Source organism: Muntiacus reevesi, chromosome 3, assembly GCF_963930625.1.
Source record: "Muntiacus reevesi chromosome 3, mMunRee1.1, whole genome shotgun sequence".
Classification (NCBI taxonomy): domain Eukaryota; kingdom Metazoa; phylum Chordata; class Mammalia; order Artiodactyla; family Cervidae; genus Muntiacus; species Muntiacus reevesi.
Window position 1 is genome coordinate 98,303,194 of NC_089251.1, and position 25,364 is coordinate 98,328,557.

The 25,364-nt window shown below is 45.3% G+C and overlaps 1 protein-coding gene across 1 annotated transcript in view; it reads left to right on the forward strand.

Moving 5' to 3' along the window:
* The window catches only part of TMEM131 (transmembrane protein 131), a 179,560-nt gene that overhangs the window by 148,477 nt on the left and 5,719 nt on the right, over positions 1-25,364 (forward strand). The window contains exons 25-35 of the mRNA XM_065929757.1: positions 811-877; positions 5,837-5,988; positions 6,389-6,531; positions 6,970-7,156; positions 8,746-8,931; positions 9,729-9,887; positions 10,495-11,072; positions 15,678-15,853; positions 18,954-19,081; positions 23,398-23,522; positions 23,706-23,855. Coding sequence (XP_065785829.1) covers positions 811-877; positions 5,837-5,988; positions 6,389-6,531; positions 6,970-7,156; positions 8,746-8,931; positions 9,729-9,887; positions 10,495-11,072; positions 15,678-15,853; positions 18,954-19,081; positions 23,398-23,522; positions 23,706-23,855 — 2,051 coding nt within the window. The remainder of the gene's footprint in view (positions 1-810; positions 878-5,836; positions 5,989-6,388; positions 6,532-6,969; positions 7,157-8,745; positions 8,932-9,728; positions 9,888-10,494; positions 11,073-15,677; positions 15,854-18,953; positions 19,082-23,397; positions 23,523-23,705; positions 23,856-25,364) is intronic.

Here is a 25,364-nt window from a genome sequence, read left to right on the forward strand (position 1 = left end):
GCTAAGTCGTTCTGACTCTGTGACCCCATGGACTACAGGCATTACTATTGTCTATGAAGTAGAAATATCAGGATGTTTTTAAATTAATGATTATACAGGATTGACTCCTTTATGGCCACAGCACTCTGGATTGTAGGTCTCCCATAGAAGGTGTTCTGGGGTCTTATGAGCATTTACCCCCAAATCATTCGTCTGATAGAAAGTTGTCAGTGTTGTTCAGTCACTAAGTCGTGTCTGACTCTTTGCAACCCCATGAACGGCAGCACACCAGGCTTCCCTGTCCTTCACTATCTACCAGAGTTTGTTCAAACTCATGTCCATTGAGTCGGTGATGCTATCCAGCCATCTCATCCTCCTTCTCCCGCCCTCAATCTTTCCCAATATCAGGGTCTTTTCTAGTGAGTTAGCTCTCTGCATCAGGTGACCAAAGTATTGGAGCTTTATTGCAGCTCTTAAATAGTAGATTTGCTTACAGAAATCTTGCATCTATAATTGAAGTTGAGAGAAAGTTCTAGGGAGAGAAATAGATATTACATTAAGCATCTGGAAAAGCTTCCGTTTTAAGACAAGAAGAAATCATGTAGAACTCCTTCCTGAAACGGTGTAAAGAGGAAGCAGGTGGAGCCTTTCAAATATTTTAGTTTTAAAAGTGAAGAATAAACTAAGTTGTAGCTGCTTTTTGTATGCTCTTGACCTGATAATATTGATCTCAAAATCTGCTGAAAGGTAAACACAATCTTGGTAATTACTCTACAGCCCCTTTAACTATGATGCTGTTCACAAAGAAATATGTGTGTTTTTTAATTTCAGGTTTAATTTAAGTAAGGTGGCAAAGATTGATTTAAGAACACAAGAATTCCAAGTCTTCAGAAACAGTGTAAGTATTCAAACTTCATACGATTGCAAAGAAGTAATTTTATGATATGACCAATGCGATGTGGAAGAAAAACATTGACCATCCTTAAACTGCCTGAAAGCCAGGTTACTGAAGAAGTTTAGAAGAGTCCAGTCATTATTTTAGAGGCATAAAGCCCAGGAGGAGTGGATGGATTTAGAGCACCAGGAGGCATGCTGTGTAGAAGGTCCTATTTGTGGGCATTAAATGTTAAGCCCATAATAATAGCTGCCAGAACCTCTGAGAGGATGCCTATGAAGTGTATAGATTAATACATGATTTCTTTTTATTAAGCCTCAAAATATTGAGCTTGGTCATTTAAATTTTTTATTTTGGAAACTTTCTAATAAAATTGTAAACTCCATGAAGGCCAGACCCATGGCTAGCTGTATTCATACTTAGCACAGTACCACTTACAGTTTTCCCTCAACAGATATTTTTGAACTGCTGAGTGTATACACAAGCTGATTTGTTCTAGGAGCAGATAGTCTCTGTCATGCAGGCCAGACTGAACAGCCACTAACCCGCTCATGATTATGTAAGAACTTAAAACTTTTCTTGTGTCAGTCAGGGCATTACCACGCGGCACTAATGCCACCTGCAAATCGGCCCAAGTCCCTTGGCCTCAGCGCCCTTCCTCTTGCCCAGCTCGTCTCGTCCAGCCTTACACAGCCTGTCCACACCAGCCCTGCTGGCTGTGAGCCCTCCACCAGCTCAGCTCTCTGATTTTCCCTGACTCTTCACTTACACCCGTGTTAACTTTGGGTTTTGTTTGTTTTTCATGTGTGGTGCCCTGTTTCCCAAATCTGGGGATAGGCTCCTGAGGGCCTGTCTTCTATTTATCTTAGTTTTTCTCCCATTTGTAAAACAAAAGGTGTTGAATGAATACGAGTGAGAATCTAGTTAACCTCCCACAATCTGAATGACTGTGAGTGGAAACAGTCATCTGCCCCTGCTTTCTCTTCTCGCTGTGGGCTCTTGCAGTACACAGGTCCCAGTCTGTCAAGGAGCTATGACTCGGCTGCTTCCCGTTTGGAACAAGGCGGGTCGGCTCCTGGGATCGTCACGCCTGTGTGCCTACTAGCTTGGTCACCTCGACCGAGTGTGTCAGCCTTTCCAAACTTCAGTTTCTGTTGCAATGCGAGCTTAATAATCTGGATGTTACAGGATTTTAACAGATGAAACAAACCACAGGGAAGCCCTTAGATGAGTCGCTGGGCGCGTGGGAAGCCCCCGTGGGCTGCACGAGCCAGCCTGTGGCTCCCAGAACGAGGGCTTTCCGTGCTCCCCGCGCGCCTGGTGTGCGTCAGCGTCCTGACAGCTGCGTTCACGCGTGTGATTCCCCACAGCCGTGACAACAGCCTGGCCGTCAGTGACCTCCCTGGGAGAGAAGCGCTTCACATGCTCTGGTGGTGGGGGAGGAACGGAGCACAGGGAGGGGAAGTGACCTGCCCGCGTTCATGCCTGTGGTGGCTGTCAGGGCCAAGTCACGTGTAGTTCTCCCAGAGCCAGGGAGCCCTCGCCCATGCTTACGTGACACATGGGCGCTACTGGTTAGGAGTCACTAATCACTCTCCAGCCACATGTTTTACAGTTTTTGAAGTATTTGTGTTCTTTCCCATAGTTTTATTGTTTTGATCTATAAAACATACATTAGCCAGACCTTTATGGAATACTTTTTATAGATCTATTTTTAAGTCAGTCTTATATAAGAAAGTTATTTTTCTAAGTAATTTTCAATGTTTTTTTTCTGCCGAGTAATAGGTAGAACACTAGACTGAAATTTAGAGTCTCATATTCTAATCTATGCCATTCTCTTGGAATCATTTTTATTTTCTTTGTTTCCGTCCATAAAAATACCATAAAATAATGCCATAAAAATAATAAGTTCAGGGTTATCCAAATATCTAGATATTATCCAGATATCTAGATGATAATACCTAGAAAGTTCAGTAACCACAAATTCCATTGACTCTGCTTTTATAAAGAGAGAAAATACACATAAGAAGTAAATGACATAGTATTTGCCTTTCTTATCTTACCAAATCTTTGGTGGTACCTTTAAGATGTAGGTATTGTGAGAGGTAGGAATATGAATAAGAATGCCCTGGATCCCAGAAATTTATTCTAAAGAAGAAATTCTGGAGGAGGTCTTCGGGTCAGCTTCAAATAAATTCTCTAACAGTTCTCTACAGTGCTGTAAAACTGTGGATCTAAAATTATTTGATCTCAGGATTCCTTTACAATCTGAAAAATTATTTAGGATTTCTGCTTTATCTCAATTTTTAAAAATTATTAAGGACTGCAGAGAGGTTTTTATTTGTGTGGGTTATATCTGTCAATATTGACCATATTGAAATGAAAACTGAGATCCTTAAAATAGTGATTTAATTCATTTAAAATGATAAGCCCATTCTGTTTGACAAATAACAAAAAAATGAAAAAATAGACATATATTTTTTTAAATGGTTTTGCAATAAGAGCGGATTGTTTTACATTTTACAGAGCTGTTCAGTGGCTCTCAGACTTAATATACAGATAGATTCTCATGTCTGCTTCTGCATTCAGCCTCTTAACGATATATTGTTTTGGTTGAAGTATATGATAAAGATCTGATCTGACCTGACCTGACACATTCATGTAGTTGCAGAAAGGATGTCTTAATTGCCTTTTTAGCTATTATAATACTATATACATCAATCATTTGGAAAATACTGGTTCACTAAGATATGCAGAGCTTCCAAATGTTGACACAATTTACTCTGCAGTATCCAAAAAATCATGTTTATCCCTGTAACCATGAATCTTATCAGGGAATTCTTTTAACTATTGGGAAGCTCTCAAGTTCACAAGGCCAAAATTCTAGATTGTACTCACAACAGTCGAATTTTACCATTGGCAACAAATGCTTCAGTTGCTTTCCTTAAAGGACAGATGGACTTCATTTTTGTGAAAATGTCTACTAAATACTCCAGTCTGAGTAGTCATATATTGACTCTCAGTCATTTTTCAAATATAAATGGAGTCCCTTGAGGAAGGAGCTAGTTCTGTTGGCATCTCAAACGATAGCTCTTCCAGACAGCACAGTCCAGCATGCTGCAGGGGGCGCTGCAGGCATACTTTGTTCTATCACACAGTATTAAAAAGCCTTGTGCTCAAGGGTTGAGATTTAAGATTAATATTTATTACTACTTAATCAGTCACAGGTTTTGGTTTTGGTTTTTGTTAGCTGTAAGTGCCTGACAGTGAAGAAAAACCATGGCTACCAGGGAGGTTTGATAAGGCTGCCTTGCTTCTAGCTAAAGGGTCAGCAGTTTTACTTACCCACCACTGCTTTTGCTGGCCATTGGTGCCAATGTTAACACAGTGAAAAAGGCAAAGAACTTTGGTCTGTGCTGTGAAAGTAGTTTTGACACACCTAAAAAGACCTCTCAGATCCCTAAGGGTCTGTGAATCTCTCTTCAAGAACCACCACTATGAAAATTACTGAGGGATACCCCAGAGGTATCACAGAATCCTAAAGTATTTTCCATGTCATCAGAATTTAAGTTAATTGTTTGTTGGGAATATAGGTATAGTTTAGAACGTGTTTGCCAGTTACTCAGAACAGTTTATTTAAAGGGAACTTATTCACCAACCATTTGGGAGCAGTCAGAACATTGTTGTCCTAGTAGACATTTACAGAGAAGAATTTTCGATGCCGGAAAAAAATAGCTGCCTCAGGAGAGAGTTGATAAGTAGTGTGCTTCACAGAGTTTATTAGCTATGAAATTATGTCCATTAAAAAAAAAAGAAATTATGTCCATAGAATCATGCTGTTGAAATAGATTTGTGTATAGTAGAAAATCATAGAAAATTCACTCTCTTCCCACAGGTTAGCAGGTAGATAGAGTGCAATGGGGAGAAGGCAGTGGCACCCCACTCCAGTACTCTTGCCTGGAAACTCTCATGGATGGAGGAGCCTGGTGGGCTGCAGTCCATGGGGTCGCGAGAAGTCGGACACGACTGAGTGACTTCACTTTCACTTTCATGCATTGGAGAAGGAAATGGCAACCCACTCCAGTGTTCTTGCCTGGAGAATCCCAGGGACAGCGGAGCCTGGTGGGCTTCCATCTATGTGGTCGCATAGAGTCGGACACGACTAAAGCGACTCAGCAGCAGCAGCAGAGTGCCATGGACATTTATACCCAAGTACTACCAGCCCTTCAACCCCCAAAAAAGTTTAATGTTGCTTGAAATCAGAGCAGTGTTAACTATGATTTTTTTAATAAAAAACAAATCTTTTTAATCTTACCTGTAACTATCAAGAAGTCATATTTTAATTATTAAACTGAACTTATTATTTGAACTTTAAATCATCAAGTGTTTATGAAACAATAATAATGGGCTTAGCTTTCAAAATAAAATTGAAGGTAGATTGATATGAATTGGCAATACCTTTATAAATAAAATGATGTGGCCTTAAGACTCTCCAGCCAGTACCCTTCTGAGGGGAGAGGCAGGAAAACCGTGGCTGAGGGGTGAGAGGACAGCACCAGCAGGGCTTCAGGGTGCTGGGTGCTGGCGACACAGCTGTCTGCTCTGTGTTAAAAGGTTGAGATGCTCCTCTCTTAGGTGTGTGTCCTTCTCTGGTTTTTTATGTCATGTTTCAGAACCTTTAAAGTTTAAAGATCCATACACAAAAACAAGTGCTTAGTACAAACATGAAGACTCTGGTGACCTGGGGAATAAAACCCCTTTGGGGACTTAATGCAGAATATGAAGTTGTTGTCATTGGTTGCTCTGCTTGCCAGCCATCCAGAATCTAAATCATGAGGGATAAACTTGTTTTCGTAGTTAGTCATTTTGAGAAACTAATACTTGGCTGTGGATGGGGTAAAGGGGAAAAAATTTTCCAGAAAATATACTAATGACTCTTGTTTGTTTGCCCAATGATTCAAGGCTCACCCACTGCAGAGTTCAACAGGATTCACAGAGGGCCTCTCCCGACACTTAGTTTTAAACTTAATTTTAAAACCTGGAGAAAAGAAATCTGTCAAAGTAAAGTTTACTCCAGTTCACAATAGAACTGTTTCTTCCCTAATCATAATCAGGTATGTTCTGTGACTTAAGTGTGGGTTGACTTCTAGTGCTTAACATGAGTCCTTTCTTGATATGTTTCAATATTAATATATGCATTAATTTATTTATGACACAAGGTATTCATTTTGTCCAAAATACGCACACAGACGCACACCACGCCTCATGAAACATAACACTGTGATTATATTTTTAGCTAAAAGACTTGAATAGTGTCTTACTGTACCATGTATGACTCTTGACAGTGTAACTCTTGGTCTTCATCATGTAAACATTTTAAAATTTTTAAAGTGCCAATGTTTGACCATTAAATTTAAGGTATTAATCTTCACATTTATAAAGTAGCAGTAAAATTCAAGATCAAAAGACTGTGCAGACTTAAGCAGAGAACAATCTGGGCTTCTTCTTACGTAGGAATAACCTGACTGTGATGGATGCCGTGATGGTCCAAGGACAGGGGACAACCGAGAACTTGAGGGTGGCGGGCAAGCTTCCGGGCCCGGGGAGCTCCTTACGCTTCAAGATCACAGAGGCGCTGCTGAAAGACTGTACAGAGGGTGAGTGTTCTCGTCATACGCACATGCACAAATTTCAGCGTTCCTTTTCAACGGTAAGTAGTTCCAAACACAGGAACAATGTTTCTACATGGGCATATGCGTGTATTACTGATGAGTACTTAAGACTTTAAGGAAACACCCTCACTTGCTTTCAGAGTTGTTTCATTTGGATCTTACAAGTTTTGAAGTATCAGTATTCATTGCATACCTTAACTGATTTACTCTGAATGTGAAATATAAAGCCTAATTAAACTTCCGCCATCTAAAATGACTTAACAAAGAAGAGAACTTCCTGATGAAACCTGGGCAGTGGCTCATCCCTTTGGCCTGAGGAGCTCCGTCATAATCTCTGGGATACATTCGTAAAGGATGTGTTATCGTCACTTGGACGTGGTGCACAGGACAGCAAGATTTATACTCCTCATTTTTTTCCTTTAGGTATGAGACTAAGGGAACCCAATTTCACATTGAAAAGAACATTTAAAGTAGAGAACACAGGACAACTTCCAATTCACATAGAAACCATTGAAGTCAGTGGGTACTCCTGTGAGGGATATGGCTTTAAAGTCATCAATTGTCAAGAGTTTGCACTAAGCGCCAATGCCTCTAAAGACATAGTCATTCTGTAAGTATTTTCTCATGAGATGATGAATCACTAAATCTTTTTTTTTTCCCCAATTAGTCTTTGGTTATTTCTTCATTTCTTTGTTTTCAAAATTGTGGAAACTCCAAAGTGGATCAGATAATCTTAGAAACCAGTTTCAAAATTATTTTCAATTTTGCACCTTGTTTTATGTCCCTGGATATGTTCCAGTGTCTCCTGGTTCATAGTCTATGGAAACTTGAATAGAATTTGTATCCTGCTGTTGTGTAAAAATTGTATAAATTTTAATTATGTTGAATTGGTTCATAGTGCATTTCTGGCCTACCATATCCTTCTGCTTTTTTGTCTATTCTTTCTATTAATTTTTGAGCACTTGATATTGAAACTCCAACTAAAACTCTTAATTTATCTACTTAAAAAATAATTATATACTGGAATTATATGTACGTGTGTGTGTGTATATATATATAGTGGAAATATAACTTTATTCAAAGTCTCCTGTAAATGTGTTATCATGCTTTTATAATTTAAAAAATACTTAATTTTTAAAAAAATTTTCAAGGTCTTGTAGAGAACCAACTGTAAGATCATTCTCAGCAGTAGAGCAGACACCTGTGTCACGCACGTGCAATTTTTCCATGTCACATGATAGTTTGGTCAGAAAGCAGTGTTAATGCCTGCTGCTGCTAAGTCGCTTCAGTCGTGTCCGACTCTGTGTGACCCCATAGACGGCAGCCCACCAGGCTCCCCCGTCGCTGGGATTCTCCAGGCAAGAACACTGGAGTGGGTTGCCACTTCCTTCCCCAATGCGTGAAAGTGAAAGTGAAGTCACTCAGTTGTATCCAATTCCTAGCAACCCCATGGACTGCAGCCTACCAGGCTTCTCCATCCATGGGATTCTCCAGGCAAGAGTACTGGAGTGGGGTGCCATTGCCTCCTCCATGTTAATGCCTACATGGGTAATAGTTGCAGCAAGTTTTTACAGTTGATAACTTGTTATAAAGTTTTGCATAATAAAATGTAACCACTGTCCCTTAGTTGAATGACAATTTCATGGCCTTCAGTGGACATTTACTTTGTTAGCACCTGTATCACTCCATGTAAGGCATAACACCTGGCACCTAAAGGTGCAGTGGGGAGTAAGACACCTTTCCTCAGGGTGCGGATCATGTGGTTGGAGCGCATACAGTTAACACAAAAATAAAATCATTAGGACAGAAAGCAGTGCTGGAGGAGATGAACATCAGTAGGGCTAGGATGGGTTTCTTGGGGGAAAAAAGGCATTATTGCGAGTGTATCATGGGAGAGGAGAGTGAATTAAATATAGAAAAAAGCAAAGAAAGGAAAGAAGCTCAGAGACTTCTCTCTGAATTAATAATTATGGAAAGTCAACCATTGTTCTCTTTCTATGCAGTTTCTCTAGTTATCCACAAAATTAAGTTGTTTTATTACTTAACCTCATAGGACAATACTTTATCCATCTGAAAATGAGAAAGTTGAATAAAAGTGCCAATCTCTAAAATTCTGTGCTCTGTTTCAAAGGTATTATATTTGAACTGCTTCCAGTATGTTTTTAAAAACCTAGTCTCACTGCCACCTTTGCGTTTTAGGTTTACTCCTGATTTCACAGCTTCCAGAGTCATCCGTGAACTGAAGTTTATAACAGCCAGTGGCTCTGAGTTTGTGTTTGTATTGAATGCATCCCTTCCTTACCATATGTTAGCAACCTGTGCAGAAGCCCTGCCCAGGCCCAACTGGGAGCTGGCTCTGTACATCATCATCTCAGGAATAATGAGGTACGGTGTCTTCTTTCAAGGTTGATGTGTATATATCACTTGACACTGTTGATCATGACTCCCGCTGTATGCCAGTCACAGCTCTGATTGCCAGGGATCCACCAACGGACACAAGAGGCAACCCTCCCTAGACAGGCTACATAGACCAGTGGGAGCAATCAGAACTAAACCCTTCTTGGGTGACATATACAATAAACCAGAGTCTTTTCTACCTATAAAATTTGTTACACACATACAGTACGGGTTAATTTCTTAAAGGAAAAAAAAAGACCTCATAATTTACCATGAAATTACTTGATTTGGGCATGTGAAATGTACTCAAACATAATAGTTTATTTTAATTGAGTCATATCATACCTAAACATCATAAAACTGATGAGAAATATTTTTTAAACCCTCAGCATCCTCATCTCTTTTTCAGTCTATTTCTTTATTTTTTAATAATGAGATATATTCGCCTCTTAATTAACTTACATGTTTACCCAACACATCCTAGGGAAGAGAGTTGGCCTAGAGAGTTAGAACTAAAGAGCTGCTTCTTGGCAGAAGGAAAGGTACCCTCCAGTGTCTGTCCTGATTCAAGGGGTTATTTCCTCCATACAAGCCTCCTGGTATGTTAGCACACTACAGAAGTCCGTGGGCAAACTTTCGTCCAGAATGCCTTTGTCTTGTCATAGGCATTTTGTTTTTTTTATATTGTCTTATACTTTACCAAGAAACTCTGCCCTTAGTATCAAATCCTGTTGCTCTTGCACTAACACATGAACCCGGATTCTCCACCTTTTCTACCCCTGCAGTGCACTGTTTCTTTTGGTAATTGGAACAGCCTATTTAGAAGCTCAAGGAATTTGGGAGCCCTTCCGAAGGCGGCTGTCCTTTGAGGCCTCAAACCCACCCTTTGATGTGGGGAGACCATTTGATCTCAGGAGAATCGTTGGCATTTCATCTGAAGGAAAGTATGTGCACCTGCTGGAAATAAATTCTCTAATATGCATAGATTTGGCTGATGTAATTAAAAGAAAAATAAGTTTCTTCTTTTCGTCTTTGCTCGGGGAAAAAATTGTGATACACTGTGTGTCACTCTCAGTTTCTAAGAACTCTTAGAAGATACCGTGTTTTATTATATTGATGAGGGTTAAACTTTCTACCTGGTGCCAGTGACTTGATGCCTAAATTTCCAGATAGAACAGACCCAGTAGAGTTGTGAAAGGTATCCTATTGTCGTGAGTAGAACTACCCGAGGGTCATTCATATCTACAGTGGTTCTACTAATGAAGTATTTATAATTTTTTTAAAAATTTACTTCTGTATTTTGATGTACCAGGTCTTAGTTGTGGCACATGGGATCTTCATTCGTCCCTGAAGGCATGCAGGATCTTTGGTTGCAGCATGCAGACTCTTAGCTGTAGCATGTGGGATCTAGTTCCCTGACCAGGGAACAAACCTGGGCCCCCTCTGTGCATTGGGAGCATGGAGATTTAGTCACTGGACCACCATGGACGTCCTATGATTTTCTTTTAATCTTAGATCTCATAGGTTGCTGTTACTGATGCTTTTTTCCAGCTTGAACACGCTGAGCTGTGACCCCGGTCACAGTCGGGGCTTCTGTGGAGCAGGCGGCTCGGCCTCCCGGCCCGGCGCAGGGAGTCACAAGCAGTGTAGCCCGTCGGTCCACCCGCACAGCAGTCACAGCAGTAGAAGCTCGGCTGACGTGGAAAACGTCAGAGCCAAAAACAGCGCGAGTGCCTCCGGCAGGACTAATGCCCAGTCGGCAAGCAAAGCCAGCCCACTGGTCTACGAGTCCCACACCGTGGCCCAGGGTCACAGCGCAGGCCGGAAGTCCAAGGGGGCCAGGCAGGGCCAGCACAGCAGCCAGCACCATGGCCATAGCCCCCTGGAGCAGCACTCGCCCCCGCCGCCGCCAGTGCCTCAGCACCAGGAGCCACAGCCCGAGAGGCTGTCCCCTGCGCCCCTCGCGCCCCCGCCCCACCCAGAACACCCCGGCAGCACCCGGCACAGCTCCGAGGACTCGGACATCACCAGTCTCATCGAAGCCATGGACAAAGACTTCGAGCACCACGATGCCCCGCCCCTTGATGTGTTTACAGAGCAGCCGCCTTCACCGTTGTCAAAAAGCAAAGGTAACCATATCCTCTCACTTCTGGGACACTCAAGGGGACAGCCACCGCGTGTGTCGGGGCTATCTCAATTGTAATTGTGATGAGCAGCTGGTTTAGCAGGTGTCCTTCTGGCTGACATTCATCTCTGCCCCTGGACTTCAGCTCTTTCGCATCAAGATGCAAACAGAAGTATCCAAGTGTCATAAAAGATACCCATATTTCTCTCTTAGAACACTTACCAAATTCAGGAATTTGTTGGACATCTACTGTATTCATTTTCACTGCCTGTGATGACTATGTTACCGTGGTAGGTTGAGTTTTTTTTTTTCATCATTAAAATAGTTTTTAACACAGTGGTAAAATGGCAGTCATCTGCCTTTTGACCCAAAAATAGGATTTCTGTACAACCTGCGCTTTAGAGCAGGGATTGGCAAACCACAGCCCCTGGACAAAGTCGTTACCTGTCCTCTGGGAACCAGAGTGCCTGTTCATTCACACATTATCTGTGCTGCTTTCATGCCGTAGCAGCAGAGACTGCAAGGGCAGAAACCTGAGAGTGCTTACTGTCTGGCCCTTCCAGAAAAAGTGTGCTGACTCCTGCTTTAGAGTTCCTCATGCTGTTTTCACCCTGACTGACTCAGTGGTAAAGAATCCACCTGCCAATGCCAGGAGACGTGAGTTCCATCCTTGGGTCAGGAAGATCCCTTGGAGGAGTAAGGAAATGGCAGCCCACTCAGTATTCTTTCCTGGAGAATCCCACGGACAAAGGAGCCTGGCAAGCTATAGTCCATGGGTCATAGAGTGTTGGACATGACTGAGCATGCATCCATACGTGCTGTATTAATCATCTGTCTCTAAGCAACAGATTACCCCAAAACCCAGTGGCTTAAACCCCCATCATTTACTAATGCACAGTTTCTGGGGGTCAGGCATCTGGGTACAGCTTTGCCAGGTTCTCACAGAACAGCAGGCAAGGTGTTGCCTGAAGCTAAAATCTTCGTAAGATCCACCTGGTGGTGGACCTGCTTCCAGGCTCACTCAGGTGGCTGAGAGCAGGATTCTGTTCTTCTTGGCCTGTTGGTCTCAGTTCTTTGCTGACTGTGGCCAGCAGCCTGTTGGGTCCTCTCTGTAGGGCAGCTCAGAGCAGTTGATTTTACCAGAGCGAGCAGGCAGAAATTCAAGAGAGAGAACAGGCTGGCAGGACAGAAGTCTCGATCTTCTGTGACCTGCTCTTGGAAGTGACCTCCCATCACTTCTGCGGTGTCCTCATGAGGAGTAAGGTCAGCCACACTAAGAGAGTTCCATGAGAGCATGATGTGGGGCTGCCTTCATAGAAGTCTACACACCACACATGCACAGGCAGGCTTATGTAACTTCCGGAGTCCATACATCAAAAACAGTAAATGGCCTCTGGCTGTATTTCAGTTTATTCCCTTTACAGCCTGAACTTTTTTGTGACTTACTGTCTTCTGTGGCAGCCTTGCTAATATGTTATTCTGAGCCTATTTCAGTACCTCCCTCACTGATGTACCAAGAAGTTTTGCCTTTGGTTTGAACAGGGTACTTGGCAGCCTTGAGAGGCCAAAAGAAACCTGACCCTGCAGAGTCCAGGAGTTTTAGAAAATTTCTTAATTCCAGTGATATGAAGACTGGTTCTGTATAGTCTTCATAGAATTACTTGCATTTGGGTTTATAAAATAGTCAAAAGTCTTGAATGATATTTAACTTCTTCCACAGAAATCTTCTTTGTTGTTATCTCATTTTTCTAATACATTATTGACCAGAGACATAGTAATACGTCTTTTATTACCTGAACATTAATGACCAGAGATGTTTCAGTATTCACTTACATAAGAAATTGCCAGCCACTGGCATTCATTTCTTCAGAAATTCCCTGGTCAATAACGAGTAAACAGAGCTTACATATTTTAGGGTAATTTTTACAGTAATATTAAATGGATGCCTAAGGTTCCTCTTTTTAAAGTTAGATTTGGTTACATAATGTGTTTTTCCCTTATCTAGAGCATAAGTAAAATAAATGTATATTATCCTTTCTTAGCACAAAGAGAGGCTCTGGCAAAGTGAACCCCTTGTTCCTTGGTCTAAGACAGCCCTCTGACACCAATACTTTGGACCTGTCTTTTCTTTTCAGGGTCATTCATCTAGAATATAAACTTTAAAATTAAAAAATGTTCTTTACTTTTCACAGTGGTCCTAGAGTCGACCTGCTAAAAGCTATTTAATGATGGAGGTGATGATTCTTGAGGCCACGAAGAGACAGTGACTGCCGGCTACACATGAGCAGCCACCCCTTTTGATATCCTTCCCAGCACTGCTGTTGGGAAAGAAGGAATGAGCCAGGTCTTTGTGTTGTTTTTTTCTTCAATAAGTGTTTTTATTGAAGCACAACACATACCTATAGAAAATCAGTCTTTCAAATGAACTTTAAAAGATGGGCGTTGGTCTTGGGGTTGCAGAATAGTGCCGTAGGGCTCACTTGCTCAGTTGTGTCCAGCTCTTTGCAACCCCATGGACTGTAGCCCACCAGGCTCCTCTGTCCATGGGATTCTCCAGGCAGGAATACTGGAGTGGGTTGTCATTTCCTCCTCCAGGGGGTCTTCCCAACCCTGTATCTCTTGCGTCTCCTGCATTGACAGGCAGATTCTTTACCAGTAGCACCACCCGGGAAGCTCTTGAGGAATAGTGGTATTAATATATCATAAAACCATCAGCTGGTGGAATCTTTATCATGTCTCTAAAACTTACCCCAACACCCCTGCCAAAAAGCCTGTGTGTTTACATTGAATATGTAATGTTTCTTCCCATTCTTCGGCACTTCTCTCCAGTAGTGTCCTGTTCTCTCCCCCGCCCTCCACAATCTCAAAGAAATCTTTTTGTAATGAGCTTCAGTGATGTCTGACCTTTGTAAACTGTTGAGAATGACCCATTGTCATAGGAACAGGGTATCCCCAGCCCTCACCTTCTCTGGGTTAGACAGCTTGGAGTTAGACATCCAAGTTATGAGTTATGAATTAGACATCCCATCTCATCTCTATCACCCCTGCAGTCACTGTCCCTCATGGAAGAGGGGCCCAAAAAATACCTGCCTTTCATGGCTAGCCTGAGCAGGGCCTCTGAAACTGGACAGTCTAGATTCTGTATTTCTCTGGTTTTTCCTCCCGTAACATGTGAGCCCTGGGAACTGGCCAGGAGCATTGCTGGATTGAGGGTTAAAACCTGAGACTGCGCTGAGCCCAGTGCGGCCACTTGCAGTGTCTGCATTCACTGCAGAATCTGTCGCCACCCTGGTGTCCGTCTCCCGTTGGCAGTCTGAGGGGCGGTTTTGTCTCAGGTGGGGGACGCCAAGTGCCATGGGGTGGTGAGGCCAGGCTCTGCCTTCAGGCAGACCCAGATCACATCCTGGCTCTGCCACTTACTAACTCTGTGATTTAGAGAAAATTACTTCAAACTTTGAGTCACTGGCATCCATCAACAGTCACCGTAAGGCATCAGGGTTTTAAATAAGGTATATTAAGGAGTTGTATTTTTAATGACATAGAATGAGTTCAGCGGTGGCAGATGTGGCTTCTGCAGCTCTACCCAGCCTGCCTGCCCAGGTGGCTTCATGGGCATAGTCCGAGGGGCTGGCATCCACCCATGGACTTTTCACTGCTCTCTTCCAGTTAGAGTGGAAGCTCCTTGAGGGCAGGAATTATGTTGTTGGTTTTCACGGCCGTATTCCCAGGACACGCAGCGCTGCAGCACAGTGGACTGTTTTCTTGTCTGTCTTGGGAGCGTCCACGTTAGTTAAAATCATAGGCTTTTTGTCGCTCTGTTTTACCCTCTGCCCACATATAACAGCGGCTGGACACTGTCCGTGGCTTCCTGTAATTCCTTCTCGCAGCACTGTGAGGACGTCTCCCAAGTCTGCAGGTGAGAGGCCGAGGTCGAGGAGCTAGCAACAGGAGGGCCAGGATTTGTCCTGAGCCACCAGGTTCTCGGCATCCCACAAGTGACACACGTGGCAGCTCGTCCCGTGTCACCATCAAGCTCCCATCTCCAGAGAGATTTGACAGGATCTGGTTTTCACTTCTCTGACTTCTCAAAGCTATGTCAACCCTGGGATATAAAAGTACAGATGACCCTTGAGCAGCAAGGGTTTGAACTGCGTAAGTCCATTTAGATGTGGGTTTTTTCCAGCAGTAGTGACTACAATACCACAGGGTCCCCGGTTGGGTGACTCTGGTTGCAGAGGAGCCACAGATGTGGAGGGCCAGCTGTAACCTGTGTATGGATTAACCCCCTGTTGTTCAAGGGTCCGCTGTCTTCTAGAGACACACAGATTTGTGAAAACTATTGAGTTGCCAAAACTCATTGAACTGTACACTTAAAATGGGCATATCTTTTTGTATATCACTTATGCCTCAAAAATTGTTGATCTTGTGAAATATTCTAATCAGAAAGTCAAATGTTAATCTGAAAAGCTTTAGAGAAGAAACAGAGAAAGAAACCGTTACTAATCAGAGTTCAGCCTCTTCAAAAAAAAAGTTTAAACGGCTGTGTTTTCCAAGTTGTTTAAATATCAAGGGCTGTTTAAATATCTTTCACTTTGACTCTCACCCCCAGGGAAAGGAAAGCCTCCTCAGCGCAAGGTGAAACCGCCCAAAAAACAGGAGGAGAAGGAGAAGAAGGGAAAGGGGAAGCCCCTGGAAGACGAGCTGAAGGACTCCTTGGCTGACGACGACAGCTCTTCCACCACCACAGAGACCTCCAACCCAGACACAGAGCCTCTCCTCAAGGAGGTAGGACGGCCCCGTGGCGTGGGGTGGACGCAGGATGACATGCTCAGCATAGGCACGCCCAGGTGATCTCTGTCTCCTGCACAGGCACCACAGCTCCCGGCGAGAGAGTGGTCCTCTCCCCAGGGGACAAGTCAGGAAGCCTGTTAATAAGGTGGGATAGTTAGAAACTGGAAACACGGCTTGAAAGTTAGGGTCTGTCTGGAGCAGTAACCACTCTGGCTCATGAAACTATCTCAGATTTTAAGTACCAAAAAAGGATGGGAAGGGGTTGTGCCTCTTTGTTCCGACTGCACTGGCCATGTCCTGTTGCATCACCACTGCTCCATAAGCCCTCGGAGCAGGCACAGCGGTGGCTGTGACCCAGGCTTCAGGGGTCCCCCAGCACACCGGGACGGCTTCCTCGCGCCCCACGCTCAGCTCCAAGGGGGTCGTGGCCATCAGGAGTCATGCTGCCAAGTGCCTGGGCACTGTGGCCGCGCGGTAGATGGAGGGTGATGTTACTGCTGTGACTGTGTCAGAGAGCGTGTGTTATAAGGTATGAGGAAAAGTGAGGGTGTAATTCCCTTTGGGCCTTTTTATTTCTAAATGACCATACTTCAAATTTAAAATGAGCCAAATAGAGCCTTTAATATTGTGGAGCTGAATTTCTGTTTCAGTCTTAATCTAGTGGCCTAAAGACATCCAGCAGTGTCATCTTCACCTGTTAATTTTTAAAGCAAAGTTTACACGTGACTCTTCCTGGCAGCTGCCCTCGCCTGGCCTCCCTAAGGTTTGGCAGGTGCTTGGGTCTGTCCGCTCAGTGCCGTCCACGGCTGGGGCTGGCACTCTGTCCTGAATCTCCTCTGTGCCAACTGCTGCAGAGGAGCAGAAGGCCAGCTCATGGTCCTCAAGTGTGGTCTCGGCCGTCTCTGAGCCCCTTGAGGACAAGAGCCTGCCCTTTCTGTCCTCAGTTATTTTTCAAGCACCCAGCATGCAGATTCTCAACACATGTTTGCTGAGTGCATGGGGAGAAGAGGGCTGGAAAAGACACACGTGCTAGAGAAAATGACCTGCCATGTTCGTAATCTAGTTGGGAAGAAACTAGAGCGTGTCTTTCACACACACAACAGGCGAATGTGTCAGTCACAAAGGAACAGGAGTGCGGGAACTTTAAGCGTCTGGGAAGCGTTCTCAGCACAGACTTGCTCCCCAACTTTGCTGCACCTTCCTTCTGCCTTTGCAGCATTTTCCTAACCACTCCTCGGGTGCTCGTCTCCAGCTGACCCCATCGGCCAGCACTCTGTGCCCCCCCGTCCCCCAGTATCATTCTCCCTTCTCCGCGGTTCATTTCCTCCTGGCCGTCCGACCTTGCGCCGTCATGTGCTTTCTCACGGACACTACTCAGGACCGCTGCCTCCTGGCCTGTTAGCATTCTCCCTGCTGAGCAGTTGTTATTGCTCCCCTTAGCGCTGATGTTGCTTTCAGTCACATGCGGGATCCTCCTGCCCTGTCCAGGGATTGAACCAGTGCCCGCTGCAGCGCAAGCTCAGTCTTGACCACTGGACCACGGGGAAAGCACCCCTTCAGCGTGCTTGCGCATGGTTCCTACAGTCCTGCTCCTTTGTGACTGACGCATTCGCCTGTCGTGTGTGTGAAACACACGCTCTAGTTTCTTTCCAACTAGATTATGAACCTGGAAAGTCATTTTCTCTTGCATGTGTGTCATTTCCAACCGTCTTCTCCCCATGCACTCAGCAAACACGTGTTGAGAACCCGTGTAGTGGGTGCTTAAGAAACAACCATGGACAGAAAGGCCAGTTCTCGTCCCAAGGGGCTCGTGGTCTGCAAAGTTCTTGATGAGTCGGGTGGTCCGGGAATACTTCCTACACGACCCAGCACAGTCTCAGAAGGCGCTGGGGCAGGAGGCTGTTGTATGCCTGTCTGCCGTTAGGTGGATGGGTCTGTGTGACCTGTTACAGTCCAGGCTGCCTGAACTGCACCCTGACCCTGTTGGGTGGACACTCATCTGCCCTTTAGTGGAAGCTCTCCACCCCTCCCAGCAGCTCTGCCCTTCAGCCGAGGTGTCTCCCTGCAATTGGCCCTGTGCGCCCTGACGCAGAGCCAGGTTTCTGTTTTTTTCAATCCCCGTCTGTGCTGTGTGTGGTCTTCTGCACATGAGCAGTGCACGCCCGCTTTCCAGGTGGCTCCAGGCGGTGTCAGCAGTGCCTGGATGGTGCCTGCCCTGTCTAGAGACAAGCCCCGGGCTCGTGTGTGGTGTAGCAGCAGCTTCCCCTTACTCTGCAGCGCCAGGCGTGGTTCCCATGCGCGCCTGAACTAGGACCCGGGCAGCGTTTCTGGGCTGGCCGAGCAGCACAGCTCTGAGCAGCGCCTGGGCTGCGGCCTTCTCAGCCGACCGGACAGCCCCTCTGGGCTCTAGGCCCAGCCAGTGAAAATTCCGCATGAAGACACAAGTTGGTCTGTGTCCGCTGTCTCCCTCCTGCTAGACCTCACCGTTCTTGAGGGGAGGGAAGGGCTCCTCTTGGTAACCCTGTTGCCTGACACCAGTGGGGTGACCAGGGAAGGATGGTTGGATAAGTGAATGAATAGCCTTGGCCCTCCCCTGGATGGTGAGAGCGTCTGTTGGCATCCCAGCCACCGTGACACTGCTGACAGTCCTGTGTTGCCGTGAGCACTCGGGAGGGACGCGCTGACGCTTGGTCTGTGCCGTCTTCCCCCCGATTAGGAACATCACCAGGAGTGTGTCACTTTGTCCTGCAGTCCTGCCTTAACTTTTCTTGTGAAAAGGGCAAGGTTTTGCTCCCCAGTGCTTAAAAACAAGCTATCAATTGGTGCTACCACTGTCACCTCCTACTCTAGCCAGGATGTGAGTATAACTTTAAGTGACATGCCTTATAATTCAGACTCAGTAAAACATAATTATAATAAAGGCTGGAAAATTGAACAGAACCACAATCGAGAGATTTGAAGAAAGGAGCTTATCATTTGTGTACCTATGATATATGTATCTTCTCCATCTTTGGTGTTATGTCTCTGCCTTCAAATAGGACTATATCTGGCATTTTTAATCTTACTCAGCAATTAAGTATCCTTTTTTTTACAGGATACAGAAAAACAAAAGGGAAAACAAGCCATGCCTGAAAAACATGAACACGAAATGTCTCAAGTGAAACAAAAAAGCAAAAAACTCTTAAATGTTAAGAAAGAAATCCCAGCAGATGTGAAACCCAGGTAAGAAAAGTATGTGATTTCAGAGAAATGAGGTATAAGTAAGAGAAGGTATTGGTGAGAACTCGGTAATGGTTTTGTCTGCTTGATTGGTTTTTCTGGGGTTTTTTGCAATGAAAGCTGTGTAACTCATTATGTTCCTCTGGGTTCTTTCTGCTGCCCAGCATTCACTGTCACTGGGGAGGGACAGGCACATGCTTCTGAGCTCAGATATATAAAAGGCAGGGTTAAAACTTGTAAAAACAGAGGAGGACCAGTGGTTAAAACATCATGCTGCTACTGCGAGGGGCATGGGTTCAACCCCTGGTCAGGGAACTAAGATTCCACATGCCACATGGCTCAGCCAAAATATGGGCGGGGTGGGGAGGAATGGAGGAGAAAAATACAGTTGGTGATTTGCTCCCGGGTAGAGAGCCATTTCACTTCTGCACGAAGATGGACTTGATGTTCCAGCCGCAGGTATGAGCATAATTTCTCTCCTAGGAGCTCTGGGTCTGCTACTCACCCAGGGCTGTCATGGGGATCTAGACTCCAGGGCTGTGAAACTTGGAAAAATTTATTCTTAACCTGTGACTCCCAGGGGGCACTAGTGGTAAGAAACCTGCCTGCCAACGCAGGAGACTTAAGAGTCATCAGGAAGATGCCCTGGAGAAGGGCATGGCAACCCACTCCAGTATTCTTGCCTGAAGAATCCCACGGACAGTGGAGCCTGGCGGGCAACAGTCCAAAGGGTTGCAAAGAGTCAGACACAACTGAAGCGACTCAGTACACGGCACATACATTCTTACCTTTAAAAAAAAAAGTGCTCAGGGCAGATATCACCACCAGACAGTGCCATGAAATAGCTCCCGTCCACTCCCCCGGGCCAGAGTCCTTGGGCCCCACAGGGAGGGCGCCCTACAAAATGTTTTTCCAAGGAAATGAATGATTTCAACTATTGGGTTATTATTTCCTAAGGTTACTTCATACTTTCATTAAACTTTGGGTCTAATAAACTAATCCTGGTTTTAGAGTTGTTAACAGTGCCCTACTAGTTCATCGTATAAGATGGCCATCTGCTTGGAAGCCAGTATTGACCTTCTTCTCTGATAAGTGGACATCAACCCATGAAGTTGAGGGAATTATGTATAAATTAATAAAGGAAGACATGGTTTGTTGTCATCAGAACTGACCGTAGCTTTGCAGAAAGTCTGTTCTTACTCGGATTCTAGGAATAAAGCTTGAACTCTGCAAAAACACCAGTAAACTGGACTCTGTCCCTAGATTATACAGCTTAACTCGACAGGGCCAGCTTGTCCTGTAGAACCAGAAGCTAATCAGAAATTAGTGATTACTGCAGAAAAATTTAACCTTTTCCCTGAACTTAAGAGGCAACACAGTACATGGCAATATTAGTAATGGAGTATTTATACTTAACGTTACCCTTTTGTGCAAAATGTTAGTTGAAGTGGCCTAACTACACAATTTGTTGAGAACCATCTGACCTGCTTAGAAGCAGTGTCGAGTGGAATAGTGGCTCGTGCACTTGACTCTGCCCTGAGGGGAAATCAGCCTGAGGCACTTTGGTGCTCATATTCTGGCGCCCCAAGACAGGAATAACAGCCCTAGTCAAATGGCTAGAAATTATTCTTCTAGGCCCTTTTCAGGCTTAGTTGACTGATCAGATGCTTTAAAGTGGTGTTGTTCAGTCGCTAAGTCATGTCCGACTCTCTGCCACCCCGTGAACTGCAACACGCCAGGCTTCCCTGTCCTCACTATGTTTTTAAAGTAAATGAGGCTAAAAAATCCAAATTATGAAAAACCCTAATTTTTACATATCCTGAGATCTTGTGAGAATGGAGTGTTGTGCTGTCATTGTTAGGACCACAAGTTTAAAAGTCCAGCTTCTGAGGATTATCTTAGTGAAACCAGTCCAGAGGTGACTGTCACCATAGGGACACCGTTCATTCTCCTTGACACCCGAGCTCAGTATATTTAAAACAGAGTGTACATACGCATTAATCTTCTCATCCTTCTTCCAGTGACTTCTGTTGTATTCTGATGTTTTTAGGAAGTCAGTTGACTGTTAGCAGATTTGACTTTGAGGATTTGTGAAAGACTTCACTTGATGCCCCGACTCTGCAGGGGGGTTATTGAGGGAGTTTTCCGGTATTCCCAGAGCCAGAGCTGCCCAGTCTCCAGCCCCCCGTCAGGAGGCAGAGTGAGAACTCACATTTTTTAAAGATTTTATTTATTTATTTGGCTGCACCAGGTCTTAGTTGCAGCATGTGGGATCTAGTTCCCTGACCAGGGATCAAACCCAGGCCCCCTGCATTGGAGCACAGGGGCTTAGCCACTGGACCACCAGCGGAGTCTCAACTCATGTCCTCTTGATGTGTGTAGTTAACAGAGATCATTACCAGAAGGCAGTTTAAGCAGTATGCTCTAAATTGTCTTTTTAAATTGTCTGTCAGTCATAAATAGAAAGCCAGATTTACAGAACTGTAGCCTTAATAGTCTCACCCATAAACAGTGCAATTTTTCATGTCAGTTTGTTAGCCCACCTAAAATTCTACTCATTTGGGTGAACCGAGCCCTTTGGATTTTGGGTTAGCCTTTATACTAATTCCAAATGTAACAACAATTTATGATAGAAAATTTATGAAATACAAACAAAAGAATGAAAAGAAAGTGACCTTTGACTAACTACCTTATGTAATGCTTAAAAAGCACCTCTGTTAAAATTTGTTTATGAAATCATGCTTTATATGCTATAGTTCTATCATCTGCTTACCTTTTTGAAAGGAGGGGGGCATGTGCTAGTGATGGACGCTAGGGTGCCATTAGATATAGAAAGTCTGAGCTGTCCTCACGTTTGCAGTCTGATGTGAACTAATTGGTGAATGGTTCCAGGCCCAGAGCCCAGCAGAAGTCTGCTGTCCCCTGGGAGGGTGCGCTCGGAGGGTAGTGGAAGGAGGATGTGTCGCTTTAAGAACCTGAAGGTGGCGCTGGGAGGGGGTGGGGGCAGAGTGCTGGGTTGGAATGACACCCCCGGAGGCTGGGGCCGCAAGCGCACTTAGGCGGAAGATACCAGACACTGCCCACTTTGAGAGCATTTGTATTGATCGGTGAGCTCTGTGAAGTTTTCTGGTGGAAAGCCAGCTATCAGCTCAGCCTTGAACCAGCAGCTTTGCGGCCGTCACCGGGAGCCCACTGATGATTTTTGGAGTAGTTCTTGTAAGGGGCCACTGGGTTCCCTCAGCTGAAAGGCGTCCTTTTCTTGAGTCACATCAGCCTAGCTCCTGTCAACGGAGAGGCCTCCGTTGATCTTGGTGGGCAGCACGGAGGCGACTTTGTGGAGAAGGTTTTTATGGTTCATGCATTTCAATTGTTCACCGTACTGCCTTATGTGGGCCATCGCCCTGGGTCATTTCTCATAAAGATCACTTCTCTCTCAGCAGACTTCAATGTTTTCTTCATCGGGCTGTGAAAACTTAAAAATAGCCCTTAAAACTTAAAGTTGTCTCCCGTTTTGCCTTGCTGACAGGAAGTTCAGAGCCAATTAATTGTCCTATTTATACATGTTTATTATGTTAAGCTTACCTTTTAATATTTTAGAAATAATATACTCTAAATAGATCAGTGAAAATAATATTTAAGTTTTGGCCTAAGATGAACCCTGAGTTCAAGAATAGAGAATATTTATCCTACCCACTTGGCCTAGACCTTAGGCAAATAAGAGCCCTGCCGCCCTGCCATGGGCTTCGAGGGATTGGTAGGTCACCCAGGAACTAGCCCTGCTGAACTTAGCCCTGGTTCACTGCATGGTGTCTGTGGGAAAATGGGTTCAGAGTTTTGAGTCACTGAACCTTTGACAGTTCTAAGTCTGAGACCTTTCAGAGTCTCCATATTCAGGAGTCCTGCAAGCAGTCCACATGTTGGGTGAGGATCTAGGTGCTGAGTGAGGAGGCTTCAGGTGGGGTGAGACTCGCTCACAAGCAGAATGACTGCATTTAGCAGCTCCTACAAGGCTAGTTTGTACAAACAGTTTCCTACATCTTACCTAAGGTAGGTGCTCCAACCCGTTACATATTATTAAACAATGGACCTCAGTTCCCTGTCTGCTGTCAGAATAGCAGAGGGTAAATCTGTCCATGTCTTCTGAGCAGTATTAGAAGTGCTTGGAAGGCGGCCAGCCCTCAGGACAGTGGGTGGATAATGCATCAGGAGGCCAGATGAGTCAAAGAAGCCGTTGAAATTGTAGCCGGATCAGTGACTTCTCTTCTCAGCTCTGAAACAAAGCCTTGTGTTTGAATGTCCCATCCGTGGTTGTCTTTCAGTTCTTTAGAGCTACCGTATACTGCCCCCTTGGAAAGTAAACAGCGCCGAAATCTCCCAACCAAGATTCCTCTTCCAACTACATTGACCAGTGGATCCAAACCACGAAACTCCCAGAAAACAAAAGGTATTTTCCTTTCTCATCGTACAGGTGATCTAATGATTCATTGTATTAGTAGTTGTTGGTTGTGAGTTCACAGTAATCAGGAGTCGTCAGGCATAGATGGATTCTCATTCTCATCAGGTTTTTTGAAATTGGCCCGAACGGGATGATCCTCCATCATGGCTTTCTTTTCTGAATTCTGGACAGGTACAAGTAAGTTAGTGGATAGCAGGCCACCTGCCCTTGCAAAGTTCCTCCCAAACAGTCAAGAACTAGGCAACACCAGCAGCTCAGAAGGCGAAAAAGACTCTCCCCCACCAGAGTGGGATTCCGTGCCTGTTCACAAGCCCGGCAGCTGTAAGTATGGTGCTCCCCACACGCGCAGCGCATCCAGGTCTGGGCGGGAAAACTGTAGGGCATCTTGCCTCCAAAGGAGGCCGAGGGTCTATGTGCTGGAGCCAGTTTGTAGCAGCCAGCAGACACACTGGTATAAAGGTCTGCGAGTAGTTAAACTGTGGTGGTGTGATCGGCCGTAGAGTGAATGTTCACAGCAGAGCAGACTGTTCAGGGAGCTGCTTCATCACCCCCGGCTTCCCTCTGTACGACATGGGAAGTTGAAGTTCCAGTGGAGCAGTGAACCATCCAGAGGAGCGCTCAGCATCCCAGTACCTGACTAGTTTCTCATATGTTTACAGCGTAACCACTCTTGTAAGGATTCACTTTGCTCCCAATTTACCACATCTTCTCCGTAGACAACCTGTGTGAAGGTGTGTGTGTTTTCTCACCAGTTTCCTGACCTTGTCCCCCGGGTCTGGCCTGCAGGAAATCATGACAGGAGCACTGTCTCCTGGAATAGGGTGGAGGCCCTCAGGCTCTAGATATATAGGACCTGGAAGAGGAGAGACCAGCGCAGCAAGGGCCTGGGGGCAGGGCCTTGGTGATCAGTCCTGCAGAGGTGATCTGTCTACACTCAGCCACCATATCACAGTGACTCCATTGGGCCCATCTGTGCCAAAGGGAAATCAGGGGTGAGCACCAGGTTTGAGGTCACGGGGCTTTAGAGAAGAGGGGTGATTGGAGGCCAGTGAGTTGAATGAGAGCGAAGAACTTGGGTGAGGTGGGCGTTGAGCACAAGCCTGTGTACATTCGCCCTGGAGAGAGACACTTCCTGGGTTAAAACCTGCAGCCCCATATTTGCTGTGAAATTTTCTGGAGCCTTTTTAGTACTTTCTTCTTGTCTGAGGTGAGGGAGAAAGTCCGAAATCCCTGGTCATTCAAGAAACAAGTTGAACGAGTCTCTGAGTCTTCCCGGGGTCCAGGCTGCTGCTTTCAGGCCCTTAGATCCCCTCTGAGGTTTCAGCAGGACACTGGTGCTTGGGTTTTACCCTGTGACAGGGGCCATTTCCCTGCAGCGGAAGCTGCATTTCAGTGTAGGGAGTAAACTCCGTGTTCCCAAGGAGCCGGTTTCACTGGGCTGTGTGAAGCCCAGCAAGGCCTGGGGGTATTCTGCAGGGAGGAGGTGTGGGTGTCAGGTCAGCAGGCGAGAAGGGGAGATTGTTCCAGCGAGCAAGGGTGAGAGGGGTATGTGGGAACGGTGGGTGAATAGGTGCCGGCCCCATGGGGGAAGCTTGGGCAGAGTGCACAGCTGAAGATGGGAAAACTAAGTCGGGCTTCGAAGGTTAGGGGCTTTGTGTGGAGGTTCTGATCCAGGGCTGGACACAGCCAGGATCATGTGAGCTCACTTGGGCCCCCCAGCCCCTTGCCTTTTGGGAGAAGCATGCAGTGCTGGAGGGAAGGGGAACCACCCACAGAGCCAGCTTGATTCTGAAAGTGAGGGGTACAGGCCCTGCGGGTGGGAGGGGAGCA